Genomic DNA, 13,782 nt, shown 5'->3' with positions numbered 1-13,782 from the left:
CTGTTCCAACAACAACACAAAGAAAAGGAAACAAAGAAAGAAAGGGAAAACAACATAGCAAGGCGTTGAATTTTCTTCTCTCTTAAATGACTGCTAGTCAGTCTGTAGGACTTCTACATCTGACACAGTTGCAAGCTTCCGCTGAGACCCTGGATAGATCAACTGAAAGAAAAAAGTAAAACAAAACCAAAAAATGTAAGCCCTAAATTCTGCTGAAGACTTGGAGCTATTTCTAACTGCAACTGAAGGTGGCAAGAGAAGTTCACCGCCAACTGTGATGATCCAAGCTTCAGGCTTTGCAAGTACATCCAGTTACGTAGAGTGATGTTACTTAGGGCACATGTTTTCTCTTCTCGCTCCAATTACCTTCATGAGGAATACTATCATCCTTCACTACAATTTTTAATTAGAATGATTTTTCTAATAACTAGATTTCATTAAGACTTCCATTTAAAGACCTGAGGTATTCCACATTGCTGGAATAAAAACATGTATCTCAGGTTACTGGTTAAAACACAATTGAAACTTCTCATTGCCTTTGCTGTCACTGTCACGGTTAACTTGTGACCAAAGAAAGAGGCAAGATTCTTGAAAAGGGCCACTAGTGCATCTTGCTTTGTTTGTAGTAAGCAGTTAACATTCATGACACACAGATATTGAAAAAAAAAAAGAAAATTAAAACATCAGTTCTAACATGATACAGCTGGAAAATGATGCAAAGGAAAATATTGAAAAATTAAGAACAGGCTTACACGAAAGATAACTAATTTACAAGGAACAGCCTGGGTGCTATTAGAAATGTGGCAGCGAGGAAGGAAAATAGATCATCTACCATCTGCAGACAATTAAACCCAAAACTGCTGTGGCATAATATTTGGAAATATCCCTCGGCACCAGTGCTGCTCCTTAGGACCAGACAACTGCAGCAACTGAGTTTAAAAAATGGCGTCGGAGCCTTCCGCATGTTATTACTGAATGCGCTCCAGTTCTGCGAGGCGAGACAAACTGGTCAGAGAACAGAGTCGGCAGACCCGAGACACTCAGCAATTCTGGATACAGTAAGTGGAACATAGTAAATGTCATTTCTACGACTTGTTACAAAGTTAGTGTGAATTCCAAGTCTGATACATGTTAACCTTTGGCTGGTCACAGAATACCGCATTCGGCCAATACTCCTGTGTCGTTTTTCCATCACTCATGGGAAAATTGGACCCCATCTACTTTTGAGAAAAATACCCCCTTATTAAAAAATAGGGTACTTTCTGCTATCCAAAGAGGTAAAAGTTAGGAACAAAAGCTACTTGAAAACAGCTCTGGTGAGCAGCAGGCATCTGCAGATAAACAGGGACTTAAAAAGGACAACTGCATTTGAGCCTCATGCGTAAAAGGTACTTACACCAGAAAAGACCTCTGTAATGGTCTCTGGGCTCCAGTCTGTTTATTCGCACCTAATTAGGTTTAGTGCAAGGATGATACTTGCGTTAGACATCACTTTAAAATGGGCAGGGTAGACCTCAGTAGTTGTGACAGAAACTGTGGTCTACCACGCCTGAAATATTGTTTGTTTGTGTTCATTTTATTTACAGTGTTGGGAGATTGAGCTCTGGAATTCACAGGCCAGGTAGGAGCTCAACCACTGGGCTGCATTCCCAGCCCAAAATAATTATTATCTGGTCCCTGACATACAAGCTTGCTGACTCCTGCCTTAAAGTATCAGCAACGATGACCTAGAGAAGAGAACATTATGAAATTTGGCAGATTCAGGTCAGAATTCCCAAGCTGTACTTCAGAGACTGCATTGGGGCCTGGATCTGGGGCCTCAGGGACACAGCACGTCGCTGGCAAAGGAGAAGGGAGGAGCTGCCGGCCTGGGTTCCTTGCTGGGCCCTCTCAGTCCAAGTCAGGATCTTCTAGAATCTGTTGGGTCTGCTTTTACCAACAGTGTTTCACACAGCCCTGGTATTCCCTGAAAGATGGTTTAGGTCACATAAAGTTTGATAAACATAGGCTTTTAGGCTTCTTATTTTTAGGAACCATTTCAGAGGCCTTCATATACTCCTGATGTACATGATGATTATTAATTATTGAGAAGAAAATATTTTCTCTACAAAATGCTGAGTAACATATGCATATGTTCCTGTTTCTAAATCCATAGCGTGGGGCTGGGGATTTAGCTCAGTGGTTCCACTGCCTGCCTTCAAGGTTCCGAGTTTGATCCCTAGTACCAAAGAAAATAAAAATTAAAAATAAAAAAATAAATCCATAGCCTGAATAATAGCAGAGTGATCTTACTATGTAATTTCTTTTCCCCTGAACTCAATATGCATAGTTAAAAGGAATCTTAATTAGTTTTACATCTCAACATTCTTTTCCATTCTTTTAGAAACATTTTCATGGTAGCCAAGAAAGGACAGTATTTCTTTGAACAAAAGAGTGAAAAGAAAAACAGGCTGGAGAAACTTGGCCAAGAGCCTAGTGATTAAAAAAGAAACATTCAAGTTTCTGAATATAGTTAGAAATTGTATCAGAACAACAGAAACCCTTCAGCGCTTCCCCAAGGCCTTCCAACAGTCGCATCCAGTACAGACTGGAGTTAAATAAAACACACAGAAAACTCCCTGTAAAAATAGAACATTGGAATATGCTTTCTTTTCTTCTCATTTTACGGTTTAGAGTCTGGCGTCTCTGATAGTTTTGGGGAGAGTTAAACTAGTGTTTGCAGGGAGATACTTTTCGCTATAAAGCTGTGAGCCAAACTGTAGCAAGGAAAAGAACAAATTGACAGCTATAACCCTACCATCAAAATTCAACAGATAAAAATCCCCAAACTTTTAGGAACCCAAGATCTTCAAAAGACAGAACATCTATGCCTTGTACTTGGAAGGCGTTGCAATAATTCTGAAAACAAGTAGAGGACAGGAAACCTTCCAATGGTAATTGGAAGAGACATAAGTGACACATTAAGGAAAATAGCACCTCATAAAAGATTAATGTATTTTTAAACTGTCAAATTGATTAGAATGGATTTTGAAACAAATTACTAATAAGACAGTTTACTAATAAGACATACTCTGATTTTTAAGTTTATCTTGACAACTTCGTATTGGTCATCCACAAATTAATGTAAGAGTGTCTAACCTTGCCAGTTACTACAAGGCATCCATGCTCTATAAAAAGTTAAAGAAAACACACTCACTAATTACGAACACACAGCTCGACCAAATGGTCATGAAAAGAACCCATATATAAAAATGTGGATATGACTGTAAAACACTAAAAACTTTGAGAACTTAAAAATTATTACAAGTTCTTCTATTCCCTCCCCGCTAGGATGAAAGGAAGTCTCTGAATTGAGAGGGGACCTTTGAACATCATGCAGATAAATAATAACATAACTTAGGTTATTTTCCTGTGCTTAATTGTTATGAAGCTCTATGTTTGAGATGAAGAGCGTCAAAATATCTCTTTGGAATATGATTAAGATAATCACAACATTAAATGTATAAGTAGTATGAACTATAGTTTTAAGAGACATATCCACACTTGAAATGACAAACTACCTCTCTGTGCAAACACATACCCCTCCAAATCTTCCCTAAGAGAGAGTTGTCAATAGTTGTTGTGTGAGAACTCGGAAATCTCTGTACCCTGAGAACGCTGCTCAGGAAAGCGGATTGGTATCTGAGAACTTGATTAAGCCACCGTACTATCAGAAATAGGTGGCAAAGCACACTTGGGATGTTTGAACTTTTACCTTTCCAGCTTTATTATTACACAGTACTAACGAAGTCATTAAACCTGCCTATTTCTCTACTTTAACTAAGTAGTCAAGATGGAATGGCTTCCTGTGCTGAAAAAAGCATTTTTAAGATCCAGAAGGGAAAATTTTTCTCATTATAAGGGTGATGAACATTATGTTGTGCTGTAAGGGGAGATGCTGAATCTGTCCACGCAGAATTTCATAAAATCACACAACACTGTGTCACTTTGCCTGGAGGGAGAGTGTCTCCCAAGGTTTCTTACTGTACTATGACTTTATGAAACAGAAATGACAATGTTAGGCGGTGAATATTAAAATGCGTTTTCCTCTTTTCCCAAAAGGGGCTATTTGAACAGAGCTTGCTGCTGTGTAAACGTTGGTAAATGACTCAGAAAAGATGAGCAGGGACTATCTAGTCAATTGGGTCATCTGATTGCCTAATCATCCTTTGGTGGATTGAAAAACAAATTACAGTATTGATGAAATTTAGCTGATGGGAGAAAAGGGTCCAAATCACCATCTAATTCAATCTGTTGTGAAAACAGCACACTTGTCAGATTTACATACTTACTAGTGAGTTATTTATATAATTATTTAACTACATAAATGAGCACAATGACAGATCTCTCATTGTCTGTACAATGAACTGGGCGGCGACTCAGTCCTCACAGGGGAGTTCAGATGCTTATATGACACCACACCATTGCTGGCCAGAGTCTCTGCTGCCGGACACAGGCAGGCAAACCCTGGGGGAGGAGTGCAAATGTGAATGCATGAATGAGAGCGATTTTCAAACTTTCAGCTGCGATGTTAAACGTAAGGCATTATAAACTAGGCACCGTGGGACGAGATTCACCTCTCAGACCACAAGGGAGGAGGGGTGCAATGAGGTGGTCCTTTGGGAGCCCTGTTCTGGACCACAGCCGTGAGCTGGAGAGTGAAGAACCAGGATGGAACCTGGCCTGGGGCTAGTGGTGCTGTGATCATTAGTCGCTGCCAGCACCTGGCTGTTTATGAATCACCCTGACAGCTATCATTTCATTTACTACTAATTTATTGCCATAAATAAAGGCCCTTCATCAGGTTCAATAAGATATCATGAGTATCTTAAAATCTGTATCGATAGATTATCAGGAAAAGAACTGTGAGCCCCTGAGAACAGAGAGGAATGCAGTGATCACCTTACCCGTGCCTACCCCATACTGTGCAGCCAAGTACTCGCTAAGCTCCAACTAAGTTTAAAAAGTCACGCACCTTCATGCAGTAAGAACGCAACGAGGATTTTGAAAATGTTTGTGGACACCCTTGGCACGGTCATACTGTCGCCTGAAAGTCAAACGACGATGACAATAGTTCTCACCCACAAGACTCATCCAGCCTGATCTCCTCCCTCTCAGCTGAAGCACACAGGGGCACCCACTGCCCTCCTGGCTTCTCAGGTCTACACAAGGTGTGTACCTGCAAGTGTTAATCTATAATGCCTCCTCCTCTCAAGACAGCACCGTCTCCCCTAGGTGCGTGTGTGACGGGCATAGTAGCACTGAGGCTGACTCGGGGGTGCTGCATGGGGACAGCGGGGGCTGTCACCCTGGCTGCCTGCACAGCTCTGCCTCAGTGGCATTTGTCCAGGCAAGAGAAACAAGCTGCATAATGAGGTCACCAGCCGGGGGCCAGCGGAGCCTCACAGCTGACACCCCAGGGATGCTCTCCCTAGATCTCTGCAAGGACGGAGTCAGGTGCAGTGGTGTGGACCCAGGGTCCCAGTCACTGGGGAGGCTGAGGTGGGAGGATCTCTTGGGCCTGGGAGTTTGGGCCAGCCTGGGCAACAGAATGTGATCTTGTCTCAAATAAAAAAGGATGGGTGTACTATTTTAACTATTCCTTTTATATGAAGAATCACTAAATATAGTTTTATCAGGCATGAACACTATGGTTTAAAACATGTATACTGGCATCGTATAAAAATTAGTATTTAAAAAAGTAAAAAGCCATTGAAAACGACTTCAAACACAACAGCAGTAAGGCTTACTTTTACAATTATCTACATGAAATAGTCAAGGCTGACTGCCGTATACATACCTGCACACGTATCCCGTATGACATACGTCTACACGCTCATGTCAATGGAGATACACTGCAAGCCATTTTGAAACAGGCTAAAGCAACTTTTAAAAGACACAGACCAGGAAATCAATGCAGAGTTTCAACCTACCTTTTGTGGCCACTCGAACACAGTCGATTTTGGTTTCCTGTATGAAATAAAGAGGGGAGGAGTTATTCCACATGTTTTATTAAGCACAACAGAAAAATCTGCAGTTCTGGTTAAGCAACTTGATAAGGAAGGCCTCACTGTTGCAAATGAGGCTTTATCACCCGTGCTGGTTCTGGGATACGTGCTCCGGCACATTTCCTGTCCCCTTCACTGTGGCACCGGTATCCTAAGCCAACAAGGGGCGAAGAGCTGGACCCGTGGTCCTTGCCCCTGCCTGGAGGACCCGGGACTCCTCCCCTACACCGTGCTGGATCCTCAGGAAGAACCCGCACCCTAGTCGGCCCCTCCACTCCCGGGCTAGAGTTGAGTGGACACCTGGGCCTGTGCTAGGGAGGAAGGAGACTGTGGGAGACCCTAAAAAATGTTTTCTCTCCCTAAGGAGAGCTCCGGGTTGGTGTGGACAGGACAAGGACAACACCGCAGAAATGACTGAGAATCCTGCTTTGTTTCCAGCTCATCTTCCTAAAGTTGTTTTCTCTTAGAAAAGAAAAAAGATCCCTAATTCATTTGCAGCTCTAGGAGGCACAAGCACTTTGGAGTTAAAGAAATGGTAGAGAATATGCCTAAAAGACAGATGTTGTAGATCTCACAAAATTTTAAATGAGCCGAATCTGTGTGTCATAGCTGTGCTGTTTTCCCGTAAGATTAGTAAGCTAAGCAGAACCACTAGCCAACTTTTGGTAATAAGAAAATCTGAAAATAAAAACCATCATGTTGAGGATTTATTTTTCCAACTCCTCCAAAACATGATGAATATTCTCATTTCTTGCCATGAATTTCTCTACACGAAAATAGTTTTACAAGGAGAAAAACTCATTTGCTCATTAGTAAAACACACAAAGGCCTGGCCGCATCGGCGCCCTACCGTCTTACCTAAGCCGCATTCGCGGTAACAACCTGAAAGGCCCGAAGTCCACGGTCACTGGTAAAACCTACCCCGTTGGCTCTGCTAGCTGCTTGGAAGTAGATTCTGTAGCTCTTGTGCGGGAGCAGCGGGGTGTTCCAGTACCCACTGTAGGTCTTGTTGTCCCCGATGGTGAAAGGCTGCGCAGCCTGGATGCTGTCTGCAGGGAACTCCGCGGCGAAGTAGTACTGCGAGTTCAGGAGGGAGGCGTTCTGGAAGTGGATCGGTACCGGGTAGCACTTTAAGATTTCCGTTGTCTTTTTGGTTCTTCGAGGACGTTCTTCCTCCACGACTATTTGGTAGACACTGAAAAAAGAGAGAGGATCGTCGCTGATATTTACAGACAAAAGAGAGGCTCCACTCTTCCTGAAACGGAGCAGCCTGGACAGGGTCCTGCGTGCGGAAGGTGCTGCTGTGACACAGTGTCGCAGAATGCCAGCTCCTGGGAAGCCGCGGCGCCCGCTCTCATCCTCACAGCTCGCCCGCCCAGAGGAGCACAATTTTCTGAGAGGAACAAAATTCACTGTACTCAAAGAATTATAGGACAACTGTTACTGTTTATAAGCTGGATACCAAAGAACGTCCTTTACCCACAAAACTGCAATGATCCTGCAGAGAACTGAACTCTGCTTACCTGGTAACAAAAGGCAGTGTATTATTGCATAAAGAGAAGGGAGACAAACTCTTCCTTCCTAACCCCAGGCACTTCCTGTCAGGAGTCATCACACAAGGTCCTCCATGCAGGTGGGGAGCCAGCTCCCTGCGGAACAGATGGAATTTTAAAGAGTCGCCCAAAGTGAGGACAGAGGAACACACAGCAGGTAGGGCACACGCGGGACTCCTCCGTCTCCCTGACGTCAGATGGCGTGATTTCAAACATGAATCTGTGAAGCACTAGATGCTTCCCCACAGAGATGCTGGCTGGGCTGTGTGGAGTGACTCTTGGGCCACCAACAGAGACGGCGGGAGGGACGCCTTAAGTGCTGCTGGAGCGGCCCACCACCGAGGACGTGTCCAGCCACCCACCGAGGACGTGTCCAGCCACCTTGAACCTGCCTCACCGGGAGCACACAGGTGGGTGCCTTGCCTGGCGTGAAGGTCCTGTGTGTGAGCCACTGCAGAAAGTTCCAGGGCTGAGCCTCCCGGGCCCCAAGCGGACGCTGTGGCTGGCCCGCTGCTATCTTTATGAGGAACCGCTGATAATCCTCACTGTGCCTAATTTATAAGTGAAGCTTTATCCTGGGGCCCTGTGCTGAAGACACAGGGTCCATGCAGGGTCCCTGTTATCCGCGGCCTCAGGCGTAGGCGTCTCGGGAAGGGGCGGGGCTGCAGGGGTCCGCAGGGCAGAAGCATGGCCAAGGCCAATGTAAGCAGCTAACGCCACCGCCTCAGCCCAGCCACAGAGGTCAGCCCAGCAGGCCCTGAACCCTGGGCTCCATCAGAAAGGACACCGCAGGGAGCGTGGCTACACTCTTGGAATCGGTTTCATGATGGTCAAGTGGCGTGGGCCATGAGGTGCACAGTTCTGAAGGCAAAAGACGATCCAGAAGTCATTTCTAGTTTCTCTGGAGGGAGATCACATGTTACATGTTTAAGGACAAAACTCACTGAATTCACAAATGTGCTCTGCCATACTAAGTCTGATCTCAAGTTTATTTTGTGTTCATTTTTTGAATATTTAAAAGCTAAGGAGGGGGGAAATTATTACCAGGGAGCAGGTTTTATGGTATGAGAGTCAGTATTAAGTTTATCCAGGACAGCTTGCATTGCAGTGATGAAATTTGAGGGAAGCAAGTTTGTGTTTCTGTCGCCTCTGCCACCCTGTCCTGTTCTATTTTCTCCAGCTTTGCTAGGACGTGTGACGTATGTGTTCACTCATTTATTAGCTCAAACAATGATTTTTATTTTGCAAAGCTGGAGATTAAACCAGGGCCTCACACATTCTAGGCAAGCATTCTACGACTGAGCTCTATCCCCATGTTCTTGAGACAGGGTCTGACTGAGTTTTCCAGGCTGGCCTTGAACTGGGGACCCTCCTGCCTCAGGCTAAGCTGCTGGCTCAACAAATGCTAAGTACCTATACAGTACTGCTCTACTTTAACTCAAACAATAAATGAGCTGTTCCCTAATGAAACAAAATTTTGTTTTGTAATTTAAATGCTATCTAAATGAGTGTGGATGGAAAAATATTTTTTTGTCCAAGCAGCAATTTAATGAGGACTGGGTAAAAATCTGAGAATTAAATGATCTTTTAATGGGCCTCCCTTGCAGCCTGCTGGCCTCAGTTGCATTATACACTCGACTCCAGACATATTACTTTTTAAATGGCTACCATCTACTCATCTTCAGATATATTAAAGACAGGACGAAGTTGACTGGAGCAGTTTCAAACCCCAAATGTCTTTTCATCCTTGCTCCACAAGACAAATTAGATGTGCGAGCATCCAGACCTCAAGTCTATTTGTTCTTTAATAATTTAAGCACTAAAAGGTCAAGAAGCTCTTTTCTATCCCCCTGTATCAAAGTCCAAGTGCTAATGAAAAATGGCTGAATCCTCTTGTCTGCTGCTGTTGCCTGGCGGAACCCAGCACGTTCCTAATGCCCAGGACGGCAGAGGGCGGCTGGGGCGTTTCTCGCCTATGCAAATGACGTCATTCCACTGACGAATCTCATAAAATCATCCCGTTGCCCACAATCAAGAGCTCCAAGCTTGCTTTAAAAATCTCATGGAATGGTTTTTCTCAGAAGATTAAAGAAAGCAAATTCTCAGGGATTGGAAGCCAGTCAGAAAGTTCTAGCTCAGTGAGCTGAATTACAATTCTATTATCTTTCTAATGTATTACTCAGGCTCCTTTGTTTATTAAAACTGCACCACTCCTAGGCCTATCCCCCACTGTCCTGGAAGATAAAGCGACACAGAAATCTTCCTCCGGCAATATCACAGCGCAGCTCAGAGCTGAGTCTGCCCAAAGTATGACATCACTGTATCAGAACTTCCAGAGAGAATGAAATTTAAAGTTTAATTTATGCTAGGCTTTTCTACTACAAAATTCTCAGGTCTTTACAAGGAGAATAAGAAATCTGCATTTATATAGACCAGCACATGAAGTATAACCTAGAAAGCAACATCTGAAAATCTTTCACGTACTTTTTTAAACTTGAAAGTTCAAATGTGATGAAACGTTTTCTGTTTTTTTTTTTCCAACTTTGAGGTCTCCCCAGAAGAAGCCTGCGGATCTGATACCGACTTAAATTTTTTGGTCCTAATTCATTTCAAGATTAAACCCTTCATCAAGTCCATTTTTCTTATCCATTTATTTTATTTCTTATCAGCATAAAAATAGCAGAGGGCTGCCCAACTGGTGAGCAGAATGAGGACAGAGGCAGGGAGGACAGGAGAGGGGTCAGCAGGGTCCCTTTGTTGAGCCTTTGCCAATCCTTTAAAACAGGCATTTCTGGTCACTTCAGGGGCTCACAATACCTTTCATGGCTCCTATTAGTGATGTTTGCCTTGATTTGAAACTCCTGGTATGATTTTTAATTCTCTATGTACAGAAAGGAGAGGTCAGTACTGGTATCTTTCTGATGACTAACTTAGGCAGGGGACCAGACACTGGACTGTTTACTGCCAGGAAACCGCTCAGAACTGATGTTCCTCCTGCTCCAGATACTGCTCTCTCTTAATCAGTCCGCGTATATTGACATAATGCCCAAATATTCCAAAGAATCTGTTAAGACTGCGCTGAGGTTTAAAGAGTAAGCCAGCAGTTTAAAATCAGGACGCAAACGGCACTCAGCACGTCTCCGTCATGGCTGGGAGGCCCAGGAGGCCCCAGGGAAGCCCCGGTGCTGAGGACAGTGGATCCCACTTGGTCCTCCGCTGTGAATTACAGACCATCGCTGGTGAGGAGTGTCACACAGATGCAGCACAGTGTCACACACACCATCCAGCATGCCCAGACCCACAGGGCTGAATGTTCCATGCTTAGCAGCTTTGATTTCTCTCTGTCCTGCTGCGACTCCAAGGCTGGCCCTGAGCTGCTGTGGATACCTGCAAGACAGCACGAGCAGCCATGACTCACGACGAGGCGCTTTGCTGGCTTCAGAAAGTTACTAATGCTCTGTGTGACTGCGTGTGTGTCTGTGTGTGCGCGCGCACGCACACACTAGCATGCAGTTCAGTACCCTGCTGCTCTGCTAGTGAGTGATAAAATCTGCTATAATAAAATATTAATTACAACAGAAAGGTTGGGTGGGAAATCTGAACTCAATTACAATCCCATATTGCGAACAGAGGGCAGGGTGAAAAGCCCTTTTGTTACGGAGGTTTGGGATAATAAAAAAACAAGCAGCACATCAGACTCAGCTGTGCGCTCTGGGAAAGGCCACCTGTCATTAATCTTCGCGGCGGGCACAAGTTTTGAGTGAATTCGGCCTGGGTGGAATATTTTTCAGAGTGACAAAGATGTCTTGCCCTGCATTCCCTACTTTGCCCAAGTTTATCACAACTTCATCCTCACAACGTCAGAACAAACACGTGAGTATCAAATGCTAATCCAAGGGCAGTTACCATGGTGAAAACAACCCTCATCATCTGAAAAAAAAACAGGAATAGAATATCAAAGTTACACCAGGTCAAGGCTGACAGCAGCCTTCATGTGAAAATCTTTGCAAAAAGTTGGGAATTCAGAGTATTTTTGATTCTCAGACCGGGGACGTGTAACCATTGAAGTCCACACACATATCTCCAACTCCGACAAGACTCAAAATCTGCAGTAATTCTGGCAGGCCCCACGGGGAGGCAGCCTCTGGCTTGGTTCCTGGACGTCTGCTTTATATCCACTCGCAATCTTTCAAGCCCAAACACTTCTCTGCTGCAGCCAGTGAGATGGACACAAGTGACACCCACAGGGCAGGGACGAGACGTGGACTGGGGCCACCATCCAGAGCCAGAGAGGGGCCGTGCCAGCTCTGATGCTGCAGGTCTCCTGGCCCAAGATGGAGCGGGCTGTGACACCGCTAAATGCCAAGGGCTTCACTTTGCTCACGTTTCCGCTCTCCCTGCTGTCAGTCCTTGTCAAGGCCTAGCCTTATGCCAGGCACAGGGGAGAATAAGAAGAGGAATTAGGAACAGTCTGTCTAGGTCCTTGAGATGCCCAGTCCACAGCTGCTTATACACAGGTCACCACAGAGTAGAGGGACCCGAGGAGAGTTCCTGTGAAGTAGTTACAGGTGTGTGAGAATCTTTATACCAAAGGCTTGCAGCACCTAACATGGGGAGGGCCTCTGGCTGTACCAGTCTCCAGTCACTGTCACCTGATGATGCCAGTAGGCTGTTTCTGCATAATGTTCTCCTAAAATTACAAACAATACAACCCAGCCATGTGCGGTAGCACCTGTGGTCCCAACTACTTGGGAGACTGAGGCAGGAGGAGCGCTTGAGTCCAGGAATTCGAGACTAGCTTGTGTAACGAAGCAGGGCCTTGTCTCAAACCAAACCAAACCAAACCAACCAACCAAACAAACACCCACAACAGCAACAAAGAGAAAACAGAACTCAAATATTCTCCACTAACTCGTGGCTGGAGAGGACCGACTGTCAGTCAGGCAAGGGCCCCCGGCCTTGGTGTACCAGGGTCTCTGGCTCAGTCCCCACACCAAGCAGCTGTTGGCAGGTCCAGTCTGCAGGGCACCAACTCGGGTTCGTTCCCAAAGCCTCTGTGCCTCACGGGTGAGGAGCAACGGGGTGTCTGGGGTTGGGGAAGCAGCACACACACCCAGGCTCGGTTGGGGCAGTCACCCGCTGCCTGTTCCTCTATGCTTTCCACCTCTGTCATCACCCCAGGCTCCCAGCCCCTCCACACAGTCGGCCTTGAGCTTGAGCCCTGACCTCAGGCCAAACCCTTAGGAAAAGACTGTGGAAGGAAAGAAAATTTAAAACATAGGGGAAGAAGGCAGTGGAACATATTTTCATGCACAAAGCAAGTTTGAAATGGAGTTTGGGCAAAGTTAAATTAAGTTTTATTGTATAAATGCTCCACTACATCTACTCTATTATTATGATCTCTCCCCTGCCGTTTTTAAAGTTTCTTTCCAAGGGTTTCTGAAGAAAAATTTTCGTTTCCAAAATGAATTTTTCAAAGAGATGACTGACATTGTCATCCAAGAAACAACATTAATAAAAACGATCTTCATTTCCTGGCAGTAGAAGAATCTAGAGTCTTATTTTTTAATACAGTAAAAGTCACCTAGAATCAGGCAGGGAAGGCGGGGTGGGAAGGGATTCGGCGCTTTCTATTAACACGCCTGTGGCCGCTGAGCAATACCAAGCAATGGCTCAAGCTGAGAGATAAAAATTAGGTTTTCCCAAGCAACGACATTCTGGTCTTTGTATGCACAACCCAGTGGAAAAAGGAAAGTTATTAGGTTGGAAGTCAGAGCACCATTACTAAGACAGTTTTAGCAAAGGATGGAAACTTTTGCAAACCCACACGGTTTAAGATGTTCCCACAGCGATGGACATCTCTTCAATAAGCAAACAGACGTGGATAAAAGCTACTTCTTATAAGCATCTCCAATGAACTAGTATGCTCTGCCTCGCCTGTCTGGAGAGAATTAAAAATGGTCAAAGGAAAAGAACATCCATTCCAACAACAAAGGACTGATTAGTCCGATTAAAATAATCCAATTCTCTAAAACCATTTTGTTTAAATTCTCAAATTCTGTTTAATCTAAATCCATCACTTCTCAAAGTCACAAGGCTGAACACTTAGGAGGGTGTGACAGAACTTGGTTCTACCACAAAATAAAAAAAAAAAAAAAAAAGAAAAAAAAGGAGGAAAAAAA

At 44.6% G+C, this 13,782-nt stretch overlaps 1 protein-coding gene across 8 annotated transcripts in view; it reads right to left on the bottom strand.

Moving 5' to 3' along the window:
• Ptprm (protein tyrosine phosphatase receptor type M) overlaps positions 1-13,782 on the bottom strand; it is a 608,602-nt gene that overhangs the window by 235,022 nt on the left and 359,798 nt on the right. For all 8 annotated transcript variants that reach the window (XM_033757448.1, XM_033757447.1, XM_033757449.1 and 5 more), the window contains exons 12-13: positions 6,969-7,242; positions 5,973-6,009 (exon numbers count right to left, since the gene is read on the bottom strand). In XM_033757448.1, the coding sequence (XP_033613339.1) occupies positions 5,973-6,009; positions 6,969-7,242 (311 nt within the window). The remainder of the gene's footprint in view (positions 1-5,972; positions 6,010-6,968; positions 7,243-13,782) is intronic.

The sequence above is a fragment of the Fukomys damarensis genome, unplaced genomic scaffold (assembly GCF_012274545.1).
Source record: "Fukomys damarensis isolate Sample0158 unplaced genomic scaffold, DMR_v1.0_HiC HiC_scaffold_30, whole genome shotgun sequence".
Lineage (NCBI taxonomy): Eukaryota > Metazoa > Chordata > Mammalia > Rodentia > Bathyergidae > Fukomys > Fukomys damarensis.
Note: the sequence above shows the minus strand (reverse complement) of the source record. Positions and strands in the feature narration are given on the sequence as shown.